Raw genomic sequence first — 16,497 nt, 5'->3', positions numbered from 1 at the left:
TAGGACAGGTAGGGGTTGCGTAGATCAGATTTTTGTGGTAAGACAGATATGTGAGAAAGCTTTAGGAGAAGGTAAGGATTTTTTTTTTTTTATGGATTTGGAAAAGGCTTATGACAGGGTACACAGGAAGGCACTGTCAAGAGGTATTGCAAATATATGGGATAAGAGGAAAACTGTTAAGAGCACTCAAGAGTTTTTACAAGAATAGTAGAGCTTGTGTTAGAATTAGAAATGGAGAGAGTGAGTGGTCTGAGGTAAAGGTGGGACTTCATTAGGGATGTGTACCTTGGCTGTTCAATTTATATATGGATGGGGTGGTGCAAGAGGTAAATGCAAGGGTAGTGGGTCAGGGATTGGAGATGGTTAAAGAAAATAGAGAAAAGCGGAAAAAAAAAACAGTTGTTTGCTGAAAGAAGGAAGCTGGAGATAAATGTGGGTAAAAATAAAGTGAGGAGGAGAACAGGGGTGGAAAGGGAGTTGGGAGATAGGGTTGATGAAAGAATATTAGGATGGTTTGGACACATGGAAAGAATGAGTGAAGAAAGACTAGTAAAAGAGGTATGGAAGGCAGATGTGGAGGGAGTGAACATGAGGGGATGTCCTAGGATAAGGTGGATGGATGGGGTGAAGGGGGGCTTTGGGGAAGAGGGGAATGTCTGTTGAGGAAGGACGGGAGAGGACAGAAGACAGGGGTGAATGGAGAATGGTTGTATATGGATGATGTTGTGATGGATGAGGTGGAATGGGTGGGGGGATGGGGGTGAGGTAGTATGTGTGAGCAAAATTTGACGCAGCCCAAAGGGATTTCTCCCCGTCTTCTCATTTTATGCATGGGGGGACGGAGAGGGGGGGTCGCCGATTTAATGAAGCAGCCTTGCTGTGGATGTGCTGTGTCTTGCAACACTGCTTCTGACCCAGGGCAGTGAACAGGGTGCAGGGATGACCCGTCATCCAGGAGGTGCTAAGATGAGAGGGAGGGTGGAGGGGTGTGGAGTGTATTCAGGGATGGAATGGGTGGGAATGATTTTATGCCTTTTCCTTTTTGGCTACCTCCCTTGTAAGGGTGAAAAAGCCTTGGTATATATATATATGTATGTAAAAATAAAGTGATGAGATATACAAGGGGAGAAAATGGCAGCAGACTGAAGTGAGTATTAAGGGAGAGAGAGACTGGAGGAAGTGGATAGTTTTAGATACTTGGGTGCGAATGTGGCAGGAAAGGGAGGAGTGGAGGTGGTGGCAGAATGTAGATTGAGAGAAGCAAGTAAATGCCTTGGGGGATTAAAAAGTGTAATGAGAAATAGACATTTGGGAATGGATGCTAAGAAGAGATTGTATGAAGGAGTGATTTTGCCAACAGCATTGAATGGGGCAGAAGCATGGAAAATAAGAGAGAAAGAGAGGAGGAGTTTGAGTGTGTTTGAGATGAGGTGCCTGAGAAGTATGTTAGGGATTACTAGGCTGGACAGAGTGAGAAACGAGGAGGTGAGGAGGAGAATGGGGGTGGAAAGGGAGTTGGGAGATAGGGTTGATGAGTGTTGAGATGGTTTGGACACATGGAAAGAATGAGTGAAGAAAGATTAGTAAAACAGGTGAGGAAGGCAGAGGTGGAAGGAGTGAACATGAGGCGGCGACCAAGGATGAGATGGATGGATGGGGTAAAAGGGGCATTGGGAGAGAGGGGAATGTCTGTTGAGGAAGGATGGGAGAGGACAGAAGATATGGGTGAATGGAATATGTTTGTGTATGGATGATGCTGTGATGCATGAGGGGAGTGGGTGGGAGATGGGGGGTTAGGGAGTATGTGTGTAAAATAAATTGATGCAGCCTGAAGGGATTTCTCCCCGTCTTCTCCATTTCTGCATGGAGAGGGGGGTTTGCCAATTTAATGAAACAGGGATAGGGGTGGATGGGAGTGGAGTATGTTGAAGATGGAATAGGTGGGAGTGGTTTTTATGCCTTTGTTTTTACACTACCTTCCCTATAAAAGGGAAAAAGCCTTTGGTATATATACATACATATACCAAGGCTTTTTCCCCCTTCCAAGGGAGGTAGCCAAAAAGGGAAAGGCATAAAAACACTCCCACCCATTTCATCCCTAAATACACTCCACACCCCTCCCACCCTTCCTCTCATCTGAGCACCTCCTGGATGACGGGTCATCCCTGCACCCTGCCCACCGCCCTGGGTCAGAAGCAGTGTCGCAAGACACAGTACATCCACAGCAAGGCCGCTTCATTTAATCGGCGACCCCCCCTCTCCGTCCCCCTTTGCATATAAGGCGAGGACGGGGAGAAATCCCTTCGGGCTGCGTCAAAATTTACTCACACATACTACCCCCCCCCCACCCCCCCCCCCCGCCCATTCCTCCTCATGCAGTCACAACATCATCCATATACAACCATTCTCCACTCACCTCTGTCTTCCGTCCTCTCCCTTCCTTCCTCAACAGACATTCCCCTCTTCCCCAAAGCCCCCTTCACCCCATCCATCCACCTCATCCTAGGACGTCCCCTCATGTTCACTCCCTCCACATCTGCCTTCCATACCTCTTTTACTAGTCTTTCTTCACTCACTCATTCTTTCCATGTGTCCAAACCATCCTAATATTCTTTCATCAACCCTATCTCCCAAATCCTTTTTCACCCCTGTTCTCCTCCTCACCTCCTCATTTCTCACTCTATCTAGCCTAGTAACCCCCACCATACTTCTCAGACACCTCATCTCAAACACATTCAAACTCCTTCTCTCTTCTTCTCTTATGTTCCATGTTTCTGCCCTATACAGTGCTGTTGGCACAATCACTCCTTCATACAGTCTCCTCTTCGCATCCATTCCCAAATGTCTATTTCTCATTACACTCTTTAAACCACCAAGGCATTTACTCGCTTCTCTCAATCTACATTCTACCTCCACCTTCACTCCACCTTTTCCTGCTACACTTGCACCCAAGTATCTAAAACTATCCACTTCCTCCAGTCGCTCTCCCTTAATGTTCACTTCCAGTCTACTGCCACTTTCACCCCTTGTACATCTCATCACCTTACTTTTACCCACATTTATCTTTAGCTTTCTTCTATCACATACTCTCCCAAACTCTGCCACCAGCTTCCTCAATCCCTCCTCTGACCCTGCCACAAGCGCAGTGTCGTCCGCAAACAACAGCTGGCTCACCTCCCACTTTTTCTAATTTTCTTTAACCATCTCCAATCCCTGACTCACTACCCTAGCATTCACCTCTCGCACCACCCCATCCATGTATAAGTTGAACAGCCAGGGCGACATAACGCATCCTTGACGAAGTCCCACCTTTACTTCAAACCACTCACTCTCTCCATTTCTAATCCTAACACATGCTCTACTACTCACATAAAAACTCTTGACAGCTCCCAAAAGCTTTCCTCCTATCCCATAAATCTGCATAACCTCCCACAGTGCCTTTCTGTCTACCCTATCATAAGCCTTTTCCAGATCCATAAAAGCCCAAAAAAACATCCTTCCCCTTTCCTATAGCTTTCTCACATATCTGTCTTACCACAAAGATCTGATCTACACAACCTCTACCCGTCCTAAATCCACACTGTTCCTCACCAATTACTCCTTCTGTTCCTCTCCTAATCCTCTCAATTAAGATTCTCCCATAAGCCTTCCCTACTACACTCAACAGGCTAATCCCTCTGAAATTACTACATTCACACTTGTCCCCTTTTCCCTTGTAAAGAGGGAATATATATATATATATAATATATATATGTAACTATTTCTTTCTTTATCACATTTATTTATACAACAAAGACCAATGATGGGTACCTGCTATTAAATGCTGTAAGATGGATGTCAGAATCATCTCTCGTAGCTCATCCTGAAATCCTGTAAAACCCTGATCTTCATCTTTGGGTGCAGCCTCCAAGTACTTGGTCTTTGGACCTTGTCAGACAGAATCATCTTCCTATATCCCTACACACAGCAAATCTTCAAAACACATATCATCATCTTCACTACAGCCCCCGACACTTGGTTTCTGGACAAACTCCACAATTTTTATCAACTTCAAAAAATTTCCGCCCACTTGTTCACATGAAAGATGACAAATTACTGCTCCCCTCCTTTTCCTGCTAACCAGTGACAAAGAAAGGGACACACACTATTACATCTCAGACAACAGGTCAGTTCCTCCTCAAAGTGATATATGGGAGACCCCCTCCTGCCCCTAATAATAACAATAATAATAATATATAATAAATAAATAATAATAATGATAATGATACTAATAATAATAATAATGAAAAAAAAAAAAAAAAACATAACTGACTACAGTGGGGTTACAATTTTCCGGTCAGTAAAATAAAAGTCAGCAATTACTGTCATCCATAACAATTATAGTTCCTTACCAGTTCTTTAGTGCGTAAGGGCAGCGGGACTGTCTTGTGTGCATGAGGAGAGGGCAAGACTGGGGCAAGCTGCAGATCCTCAGGCAACGGTGCAGAGTCTACTATTTCACTGGCTCCTTCTTGCACCAACCTGGCCAGTCTTCTGAAGGGATTTGTGGACCAACCTATAGGTCAAAGGTATTAAGAACATTGAAGTCAGGTTGAAGTCACGACTGAAAACATATAATACTTATTTGTAAACTGCTGTGTCTAAGGGAGAGCAACTGGAGGAAGTGGATAGTTTTAGATATTTGGGTGCAAATGTGGCAGGAAAGGGTGGAATGAAGGTGGAGATAGAATGTAGATTGAGAGAAGCGAGTAAATGCCTTGGTGGTTTAAAAAGTGTAATGAGGAATAGGAATCTGGGAATGGATGATAAGATGAGACTGTATGAAGGAGTGATTGTGCCAACAGAACTGTATGGAGCAGAAACATGGAACATGAGAGAGGAAGAGAGAAGGAACTTGAATGTGTTTGAGATGAAGTGTCTGAGAAGTATGATGGGGGTTACTAGGCTAGATAGAGTGAGAAATGAGGAAGTGAGGAGGAGAACAGGGGTGGAAAGGGAGCTGGGAGATAGGGTGGATGAAAGAGTATTAGGATGGTTTGGACACATGGAAAGAATGAGTGAAGACTAGTAAAAGAGGTATGGAAGGCAGATGTGGAGGGAGTGAACATGAGGGGACGTCCTAGGATGAGATGGATGGATGGGGTGAAGGGGGCTTTGGGGAAGAGGGGAATGTTGGTTGAGGAAGGATGGGAGAGGACAGAAGACAGGGGTGAATGGAGAATGGTTGTATATGGATGATGTTGTGATGCATGAGGTGGATTGGACGGGGGAATGGGGGTGAGGTAGTGTGTGTGAGCAAAAATTTTTTTGACGCAGCCCGGAAGGATTTCTCCCCGTCCTCTCCTTTATATGGGGGGTCGGAGAGGGGGGGTCGCCGATTTAATGAAGCGGCCTTGCTGTGGATGTGCTGTGTCCAGCGACACTGCTTCTGACCCAGGGCAGTGGACAGGGTGCAGGGATGACCCGTCATCTAGGAGGTGCTAAGATGGGAGGGAGGGTGGAGGGGTGTGGAGTGTTTTCGGGGATGAAATGGGTGGGAATGTTTTTGTGCCTTGTCCTTTTTGGCTACCCCCCTGGTAAGGGGGAAAAAAGCCTTGGTATATGTCTATATGTATGTATGCTGTCTAAATTTGTTTTTAAAATGTCAAAATCCAAAGTCTTGTACATTTGGATGAGTAAGTGTTCAGTGCTTTATATAATGACATATAAAGCAAAGATGATGTGTGGAACAAGGAGGATGGGAGGAAATAGAGGGAAGGGTAGTGAGTGGTGGGGTGAGGAAACAAAGAAGGGTGTAGAAGAGAAGTGAGCTTTCACAGACTGGTTAAATTAATGTTGCCACAAACTATGATAACCTTTGTAAGGAGAAATAATGTAAATGTAAAATGATTGTATAATTTTACCAAATGTTTAAATATTGGTATCTTTATTTTTATTTTTCGTGGGCAGTAATGTACTTGGGTTTATGAAGAGAGCGAAAAAACATAGAGATTGAACAACTTCACACCAGGCTTAATGACCCCCTTATGGGTCAATAGCCTTTAAAAAATAAATAAATAATAAAGTTATTTTGAATTGATACATTAAAAAAATACTGTTTTCACGTTTTTCATTGTTACATTTTCCATTGAGTTATACTGATGTGTGTAACTTTTCACCACAAATTCTATCAAAATTAAAATAATCAGCATTTGTCCTCAGCAATATACAGGTAATTTGGCTAGTATATATATATATATATATTTATTCCTCTTTTAGCACCATTCTCTGACTTACCTTGAGTTAACTTGTCAAGATCTAGTTTGAGAAGGTTGAGGAGCTGGGAAACAGTTGCCCAAAGAGAGTCAAGCATGTTGGCACACATTGCAAGGGCTGCTTCATCCTGCTGCAACCACTCACCCAAAACATACACAGCTGGTAGGAAACCCTCCCTTCCAATCAGCTGTAGATGCTCTTCAGGTGTCAAGCCTTGCCACTCCTGATCAGACTCAACCTTTACATCCTGTAAATGACAAGATAAAAGATGAAAACAAGGCCACATGAATTGGCCTCAAGACCCAATGAAATATCAAATTGTATAATGGAAGTATAACATGCCTGGGATATTGGTTTTACCCAGTCTAGGTTACTGGTTGCATGTTATTGTGCAGTATAATTTGTTCAGTAGCATATACCTGATACTCTGGGGACTATATGGGATGCAACTACGTACCAGAGCCATACATAATTTTGTCTATGTTAAATGAAATCTCTACTCAGAGAAATTTTACTACTTTATTGTACTGCAACTGCCCCTCTGTTATGCTGACCCCACTCTTAATACTGTCTTGTACCACTTCTTTGAATATTTATTTCCATTTTGGCTTCTGTCCCTTGTGGTAGGGGGAGAAGAAAGAATACTGCCACCGAGTTTTTCCACTGGGTTCATAAAAGGCAGTTAAAATGGGATGGAGTATTGGGACTAGGCCTCCTCCTCTCTGTGACCCTCTGTGGTATATTCCTACAACTTAAGGTATAAGAGGGTCTGGGAGTTTTCCAAACAAACCTCTAATGTTTGGGTCTTTTAATGTGTGTGGGTGTAGTAGAGGTAAGTGTAAAAGGGAAGAGATAGGCAGTATGTTTGTGAGAAAGATGGATGTGTTGGCATTAAGTGAAACAAATTGAAAGGGAGGGGGTGATTTCGAGTTTGAGAGAGTAGTGGGGAGGATGTCAGGAGTGGGGAGAGGACTAGGAAGGCAAGGGATGACTCTACCAGTAAATGAGGATGTAGGTAAGCAAGTGGTAGAGTGGAAGGAGGTTTTTTCAAAGGTTAATGTGGATAAAGATGAAACTGGGAAGGGAGATGTGGGTCTTTGTAAGCACATATGGGCCTGGTAGTGAGAAGAGTGGAGAGGAAAGGGAGACTTTTTGGACAGATTAAAATGAGTGTGTAGAGAAATTTGGGAGGAATGTCAATGTAGTGGTACTGGGAGATCTAAATACTACAGTAGGGGATGAACCAATAGATGGAGCTGTTGGGAAGTTTGGAGTGCCAGAAAAAAGTCAGTGTGGAGAGTTAATGGTGATGTGTTTAGAGAGTTGATGATAGCTAACAAAGTGTTTAGGAAGAAAGTAAAGCATAAGTACACATGGATGAGGGTGGTGGATGGAAGAGTGGCTGATAAGGCATTAATAGACTATGTAGTGATATCCAGGAAGAGAGTACAAAATGTTCTGGATGTGTAGTGATATCTAGGAAGAGTACAAAAAGTTCTGGATGTGTAGTGATATTCAGGAAGAAAGTACAAAAAAATCTGGATGTCCGAGAAGCCTTCTTCTCATCATCAGTGGTAGGGCTTGATGGATCATGGACAACAGAGGTGGACGGAAGAGTGCCAGACATACACTGAAGAGGTGGTGGAGGGGAATCTAGATCAGCTGTTGTGAGGTGGGGGGCTGGGTGGGAGGGAGCAGCAGGTTTAAAGAAACTGGAAATGGTGGTTTGTCTTGTCTTTTTTTTCTTGACCTCGAATATATCTCTGAACACCTTGAAGGCTTCCTCCACATTATAGGCAACTATTCCACTTCATGCTGGGTTTGGGTCCCTTTCCTTTATTTTTTTGATGATTGCATCTAGGCCAGAGAATACCTGACAGTGTTTTGATGTCAAGGCCTCGCTGGGGCACATCACCATCATCATCATCATCAATGTCATGGAGAGCTCATTCTTGTTCCAACTCCATCAGATCTTCATTGCTGAGTGGTTTATCATGGAACTGCAGCAATTCATTCACATCGTCTTCATCCACCTCCTTAAAGCCAACCATATGTGAGAGCCTGACGATGTCCTTATGAATGGATGTCACACATCATCAAATCCAATGAAGTCATCAGCTGGCTTGACACACTTGGGCCATAGTTTCTTCCTGCAGCGATTCACTGTTTTTCTGTCACCTCCTGTCATGCTGCATTGATATTGTCAATGGCCTTCTTGATATTATAATTGGCCCAGAACTAGCTGACTGTGGGCTTGTCTGGGTTGTCAGTCATGTTAATCAGCTGACTCACTGTGCAGTGCTAGCAATACGCCTTGAAAGTGGCAATCACACCTCAGTCCATGGGCTGGATGAGTGTTGTCATGCTTTTAGGCAGAAGCATCACCTCTATGCTGTCTGTCCAATTTTCCATGGTTGTTGGGTGGCTTGGGGCATTGTCAACCAGCAGGAGGAAATGGTTGGTAATGTTTTCTTTGGCAGCATAGTCATGCAGTGCAGGGGACAAATAATTTGCAACATAATGCTAGTTCATAGAAGACATCATCCTGGCCTTCTTGTTGGATCTATATATCAATGGGAGATATTCTTTCACATAGCCCTTAAGTGCCCTTAGGTTTTCACAGCAGCAGATCAGTAAAGGATTCAGCTTTAGATCCCCAGCTGCATTACCACCCAGCACCGGGATAGGGTTAATCTGTCTTTAGATGCTTTACATCGTGTTGCTTTCTCCTCCTTAGCAATAAAGGTTCTGGATAACATTTTCTTCCAATACAGGCCTGTCTCATTGTAGTTTATCACCTGTTTGGCACTGTAGCCACACTCTTGAATGTGTTTTTTCAGTGTTGGTATGAATGCTGCAGAGGCAGGCTCATCAGAACTTGCTGTCTCATCAGTAATCTTGATGTTGTGTAGGGCTGCTCAGGCTTTAAAATGGTCAAATCAACCCTTACTGGCACTGAAAGTTGACCCATCCTTAACTTTATATCCCTTCTTATGTAGATCATTAAAAATGGAGAGGGTTTTCATTGTCACAAAGGAGGTAGAAAGTGAATTGCTGTGGTGAGACAGGTCATCAATCCACAGCCTTAAGAGTCTTTCCATTTCCTCCATTATTGGTCCCTCTGCCTCATCAGCATCTTTGCCATTAATGTAGAAGCTTTTTCACCAGCTTTCTTTACACTGCCTCCTTGTTTGATTATTGTGGAGACAGTTGATTGGGGAAACTGCATGATTCTGGCAATGAAGTTAGCCCTCCTACCTCCCTCATAAACTCTTCCTCAGTCTTTTGGGTTTTATCTTACCAGTAGTAGTTGTTGCAGGCCACTTTGAAGCCATCACATTATGTATTACTCTCATAAAAGTAACAGTAAATGTGAAATAGTAGCATTCCTCCCTTTCCTGCCACATTCACACTTAAGTATCTATAGCTATCCACTTCCTCCTTGTACATCTCATCACCTTACTTTTACCCACATTTATCTTAAACTTCCTTCTTTCACACACCTTCCCAAACTCTGTCACTAACTTCCTCAATCCCTCATCTGATCCTTCCACAAGCGCAGTGTCTTCAGCAAACAAAAATTGGCTTATCTCCCATTTTTCTTCATTTCCTTTAACCATCACCAATCCAATCCAATCCAATTTGCGTTTACCTCTCACACTACCCCATCCAGATATAAATTGAAGAGCTGAGGTGACATAACACATCCCTGGTGAAGTTCCACCTTTACCTCAAACCACTCATTCTCTCCATTTCTGATTCTACTACTACTACTCTTGTAAAAACTCTTGACTACTCTTAACAGCTTTCCTCCTATCCTATATCTCTGCAATACCTCCCACAGTGCCTTCCTGTCTATCCTGTCATAAGCCTTTTCAAAATCCATAAAGGCCCACAAAACATCCTTACCTTTTCCTAAACCTTTCTTACATATCTGCCTTGTCACAAAAATATGATCACCGCAACCCCTACTTGTCCTAAACCCACACTGTTCCTCATCAATTACTACCTCTGTTCCTCTCCTAATTCTCTCAATCACCCTCCCATAAGCCTTCCCAACTTCACTCAACAAACTGATCCCTCTGAAACTAATACGCTCACACTTGTCTCCTTTTCTCTTGTAAAGTGGAACTATACAGGCACTCTAAAAGTCCTCCAGCACTCTACCCTCTTTTAAAGAAATATCAAACAACCTCACAAGCCACCCCACCATCACTGTACCTCCCTTTTTTAGACACTTCACATGACACCCATCCAACCCAGGTGCCTTACCTGCTCTCAATGGAAGAATAAAATATTATTACAAAGTTATCTTTGCTTCAAAACAAAGATAACTTTGTAATAATATTTTATTCTTCCATTACCTTTCAAACTAATCAAACTTTTGTCATAATACTCCATCACCAAATACATAATACAAAGAATCTTAAACACTGTTCCCTATTACAGGGTATGACAAGGAGTATAAGAGGTACTCAGAATAATCATCCTATTCAGAATAAAATACCTCATCAGAATCATCTTCATCTTCAGAGAGATCCAGTTGAGAAAGGTCAATTTCTTCATCTGAAGAAGAGTCTCCTGAAGAAGAGTCTCCTTTATCCCCTTCCAAAGAGCTGCTGCTGTGATTGCCTGCTTCATCATCTTCATCTGAAGACAATTAGGAGATCTTAAAATCAAAAACATTTAATATGAATATCATCACTTATTCCTATACTAATACGGTATTCTCTAACTTTTTAATTTATACTTACTCCAAAACTATAATATAATGAAATGGAGTGACTGACACAGTCCCCACCCAAATTTTAGTTCTCATTGTGATTACAATGTAGTAAACTAAGAATTAAATTTTACCCTGCCTGGGTATTGATTGCATTTGCTTTATGTACTTAGCAATTTATGGACTCTAGTGACACCAATGCAGACCACTTGCACCAAGAAAATAATTTTCATCATGCTATTCACAACCATTTGTACCTCACAGCATATGCTTACAAAAACATATACATTGCTCAATGGTGCAATGGTACCATTCTTGGCCACTAATTCAGCAATCGAAGTTGGAGGCCTGAAAAAAATTCAGCATTGCCACACTGCAAGCCAGCACTTCAAATCTGATGGGCAAGGAACTGTATTTACCTAATTGTATCTTATGGGAAGGGGAACTATGCTTGTGGTGTCCCGTCTTTGTATCTAACAGTGTCTAGTTTGCTATTAAATTCATGTATAGTTTTTGCACACACTATTGTTTTATCCAGTTTATTCCAGACACCACCACTCTGTGGGCTCTTCTACAACTCCCTCTGTGAGAGGCCTGATAGGGGGTGAGTGTGTGATGTTAAACCATATCATCATCATTATCCTCTACAATTTTCCTATCACTAAAGGGCTTTCAATGTTAATAGAAAGAATGAAATTATTGTTACATAGTTGGAATAAAGTTCTGGCACTAACTGAATATCCTATCAGTCTCATTCACTGCCTGACACTCAGCATAAACCACCACAAGGTGGTGTTGAGACAACAGCATGTTTTCTTCTGAATACTCCATCATTGACTACATCTTGAGAGCTTGCAATGCTCTTTCAAGCCAGAAGATAAACTAGAGAATTAGAAGACCCTGAAATGAAATTTAAAAAAGACACAAGATACTTGAGCAAGAAAACCTTGCTCTGCCTAAAGGATGATACTGATTGAAAGAGCAAGAGTTCAGACTGAAAGAATGTCATTAAACTCATGCTACTATCTACATCTCTCTATGCAATACCCTACAGAGGTAAGGGAGGTAGTTATAGGGGTAAAAAATAGAGAGGGAAAGAAAGGAGAGATTGAAGTATAGAGAAAAATAAATAAAATAAGAGCTGGAAAAGAGAAACAAAGAAACCTTAGAGGAAAATAGATGGCATGGGAAAAGAAGGAACAGTCCAATGTATGCAACATACCTTCACTCATATCAGAATGCTCCAGACTGGCCCGTCTACGTCTCCTTAGCTTGGCAAGTTGCCGTCCCTTACTTCCCTTGGCTTTTTTCTTGTCGCCTCCTTGGTTTTCCTCTTCTCCATCCCCCTTATTTGTCTTTTCTTCCTCAAGTTCATCTTCGATCTGTTTCTCTTTGTCCTCCTGCAAAAGTAACAGTTAGTTGCAAACTGTAAGGTGGAGGTGGAGAGTGAGGGTGGAAAGAGAGCTGACAGATAGGGTTGATCAAAGAATATTAGGATGGTTTGGACATATGGAAATAATACATGAAGAAAGACTAACAAAAAGAGTGAAAGGCAGGTGGATGGAGTGGAACTGAATTTCAAAGAATATCAAAAATGGGATGAAAGGGGCCTAGGGTACAATGGGAATGTATGTTGAGCAGGAATAGGAGAAATCAACACAAAGGCTTAACCTCTTCAATGCCTGTCAAATTCTTGCACCAAGCATCAAAAGCCTGATGTGCAATGATTCAATGATGCATCACAATACTTGCATTATAAAATATAAAGTCACTGCTGATTTACTCATTCTCTTTCACTCTGAGTAATAATAAACACACAAAATACGATCAAGCCAGTTCACAGAATTCGGGGGTCACTCAGATACATACATATACCAAAGGCTTTTTCCCCCTACATGGGGGTAGCCACAAAGAAAAAGGCATAGAAACCACTCCCACCCATTCCATTTCCTATATATTCCACTCCCCTCCACCCTCCCTCTTATCTTGGCACCTCCTGGATGATGGGTCATCCCTGCATCCTGTCCACTGCCCTGGGTCAGAAGCAGTGTCGCAAGACACAGCACATCCACAGCAAGGCCGCTTCATAAATTCAGCGACCCCCACCTCTCCATCCCCTCATGCAGAAAAGGAGAAGACGGGGAGAAATCCCTTTGGGCTGCGTCAATTTTTTTTCACGTACATATTTCCTCACCCCCCATCCCCCACCTACTCAGATACAACTACAAAACAAATATAATCAGAACACCAACACCAGCATCCTCACATATCCACTCATGCCTCGTGATGCGAAGGCCCAAGAGAACTGCCTTACAAAAGCCAAGAAACTCCTTGACAAGGTCAAACACCCAGTCGAGCTGGGGATGCTCTGGTTCTTCTCAGTTCAACTACATAGAAATTTTTACATAAAAAATCTTTACACTGCATTTCTTTGTCAGGGTTATGACAAGGTGTTCCTCTCTGTCTACTGGTATGCTAACATGAAGGGCTGGATGACTGGGGCAATGTTCAGCAATTATTTCAAGAACAAGCTCCACCGAGAACTTAAAGTCTACTGCAAGCAAGAGGGTCAGCTGACTTAGTTTGTACTGTACAGTTTAGTTCAGTAATCATGTTCACTTTACATGATTTTTACATTACATGATCCCTTCAGGAACACATCCCTCATGTAATTCAAGAAATCTCTGCAGCCATATATGGTATGAGAATACTGATGACAAAACTTTCAGGGAAGGGACATATCTTCATCTTGTTTATTCCATTTATGTCTACTGTCTCCAAAGTGGATGAAACAAATGAGGTATCTCACCTGGGAGTTGGGCAGAAGAGCCTGGAGAAAAGTAGGGTCAATGAGGGAAATACGTTGCTGCAAACGTTCATTTACATGGGAAATGAAGGTCATAAACATAGAGATGAGAAGAGCTCGGCACATCCCACTATGTGTGCTGCCTGGAATATGAAAATCAAAATGTTTTACATTAAAAATCAGTATCATACATGGAGGGAGGGAGTGAAGAGGGATTGGTTGGGGAGGTGGAAGGAGTGAACATGAGGGGGCAACCAAGGATGAGATGGATGGATGGGGTAAAGGGGCATTGGGAATGTGGGAATGTTTGTTGAGGAAGTGAAAAGACAGAAGATATGGTGAGTGGAGAATGTTTGTGTATGGATGATGCTGTGATGCATGGGAGTGGGTGGGAGATGGGGGGGGAATATGTGTGAGAAATAAATCAATGTGTGAATGATATTTTGATCCAGCATGAAGGCATTTCTTTCCATCTTCTCTTTTTCTGCATGAAGGGATGGAGGGGGGGTTACCGATTCATGAAGTAGCCTTACTCTGGTTGTGCTGTGTCTTGCTATGTTGCTTCTGAACCAGGGCAGTGGACGAGATGCAGAGATGACCTATCATCCAGCAGGAGCCAAGAAAAGGAGGAGGGAGGGGTGGTGAATGGTAGTGGAGTATGTGAGGATGAAATGGGTGGGAGTGGATTTATACCTTTGACTTTGGCTACCTCCCTTGTAAAGGGGGAAAAAGCCACTGGTATGTGTATGTACAATACCATCTGCAATCCAGGCTATTTAGGTAGTCTTCCAAGCCAACATATTCACAAAGAACAACAGAAATTTCCCATACAATAGTAACTTTCACCTACCAGACTTGTTGAGTTTATGAAGACAGAGGATAAGGAGAGCACAGATTGCCACTAGAAGTTCTGGTGTAAGTTTACAAGGTTGCAAAGCACACATTTTCTCAGGTGAGGACCTGAGGTGTTCATGGCCATTTGGGGTCAACCTCTCCTCTGTAGTATGAAGCAGTCCATTTGGAGTTCCTTGTGGTGATGGGCTGGGGGCCAATGAACGGTCATTGGTGTCCATCTCAATTTCATCCCAGTTTTCCAGAATCTTGCCAAGACTGACAAGAGATTCCTGACACAACTGGAAAGACAGGAATTAATAAAAAAAAAAAAAAAAATTACAAGGTTGACAGATCTGTATCAAATATATGCAAACATAATTGTTCACTTCGTGGATGATGAACACTGAAATATGCAAAAATGGTGTGGCCACCACACAAAATAAGGGATCTAAGTATAATCAAGAGTATACAAAGAGCAGCAACCAAAGAGCCCCAGCTTGGCAGACAGACAATATATGAGATGGTTACAAAATCTGGATCTCCCCTTACTATGTGAAAGATCATATGGTTACTGCATTTAGAACCATGCAATGATTCAGGAAGAGAGAGAAAGAGAATCTTTTGGGTAGGATGGGAGGTTTAATGCCCAACGTTTTGGTCCTAGTCCTAGGACTGTCTTCAGGGGTGTGATGAGGTACATAGATCAAAGAGCTTATTATATTGGCCATAGTTGGAACTGGGAGAGGTAGTCCGTGCTGCCAAAACTACCCAGGCTCCCCCTCCTCCTCCAGTGACTACAAGAACCAGACAACTGGTCACAATCTTACAAAGACAATTGTACACAATGTATCTCACATACATTTTTAAAATTCACAAAGAATAAATACAATTAAATCAATAAAATACACACTTGTATGACAACTAAAAAGACACAAATCATGACAGCAAGTACCAAACAACTGGTCACAATCATGCACAGACAACTGTTCACAATAGTCTTCACATACATTCTTAAATTCACAAAGAAAAAAAGAAAAAAGGAAAATAAATAAATAAATAAATATTTCTCCATTTTCCTTATTCATCACGGTCATTTTCTTAGCACTTCCCACTGCAACTAGCTTTCCCTCTCTATCATCCTTCACATTTAGCAACTCTAAAATACTCTGCCCATCTTCCTCTTACTGCCATCTCTTCCATTATCACCTCTCCTTCTGCACCTTTTACCTTTTTTTCTCTACTTGATTTGCCTCCTCTTCCTCTCTTAATTTCCTTCCAAAACATCTTTTTTTTTTACTTTCAAAATTTTCATACTCTTACCCCATTTCACATCAGCTCTCCTCTTTGCTTCTTTTATCTTATGCTTTACTTCTCTTCTCTTTTCTTTGTATCTCATCTGATTCTCTCATCCTATTTTTTAACCAATTTGTGACTGCTCATTTCTTCTCTCCTACAACCTTTTTTGCTTCCTCATCCCACCACTCACTACCCTTCCTTCTATTTCCTCCTGTCCTCCTTGATCCACACACCATCTTTGCACACCCTGTGACCCCCTCCTTGAAACAGTAAATTATGCTGTACGACAATTTCTTCACCAGTGTGTTGTGCATATTTCAAATTATTTTTCTACAAGTTTTTGAAAAATTGTCAAAAATATATATTTTTTTAGCATACCAATATCTTTAAATTCCTTGGCTCCACACCCTATAATATTGTAGGCACAGTCACCACTTCATGTAATCTCTTCTTTGCATACATTCCTAGATACCTGTTTCTCATGACATTTTGAACTTCTCTGGGACATTTTATGGCTCACATTCTACAGTTTACTTTCACATTGGCAGCATACTACTCCAATATTTATAACAATCTACCACTA

At 42.1% G+C, this 16,497-nt stretch overlaps 1 protein-coding gene across 2 annotated transcripts in view; it reads right to left on the bottom strand.

Moving 5' to 3' along the window:
• Positions 1 to 16,497, bottom strand: part of Smg5 (Smg5 nonsense mediated mRNA decay factor) — a 78,221-nt gene that overhangs the window by 40,172 nt on the left and 21,552 nt on the right. The window contains exons 7-13 of one of the 2 annotated variants that reach the window (XM_076202603.1): positions 14,635 to 14,917; positions 14,318 to 14,383; positions 13,788 to 13,927; positions 12,201 to 12,378; positions 10,763 to 10,905; positions 6,277 to 6,502; positions 4,392 to 4,555 (exon numbers count right to left, since the gene is read on the bottom strand). In XM_076202603.1, the coding sequence (XP_076058718.1) occupies positions 4,392 to 4,555; positions 6,277 to 6,502; positions 10,763 to 10,905; positions 12,201 to 12,378; positions 13,788 to 13,927; positions 14,318 to 14,383; positions 14,635 to 14,917 (1,200 nt within the window). The remainder of the gene's footprint in view (positions 1 to 4,391; positions 4,556 to 6,276; positions 6,503 to 10,762; positions 10,906 to 12,200; positions 12,379 to 13,787; positions 13,928 to 14,317; positions 14,384 to 14,634; positions 14,918 to 16,497) is intronic. The other variant, XM_076202604.1, reaches the window with a different exon arrangement.

The sequence above is a fragment of the Oratosquilla oratoria genome, chromosome 19 (genome assembly GCF_046742065.1).
Source record: "Oratosquilla oratoria isolate Oo_2021 chromosome 19, ASM4674206v1, whole genome shotgun sequence".
NCBI lineage: Eukaryota > Metazoa > Arthropoda > Malacostraca > Stomatopoda > Squillidae > Oratosquilla > Oratosquilla oratoria.
This window is presented reverse-complemented; position numbering and strand designations above follow the sequence as displayed.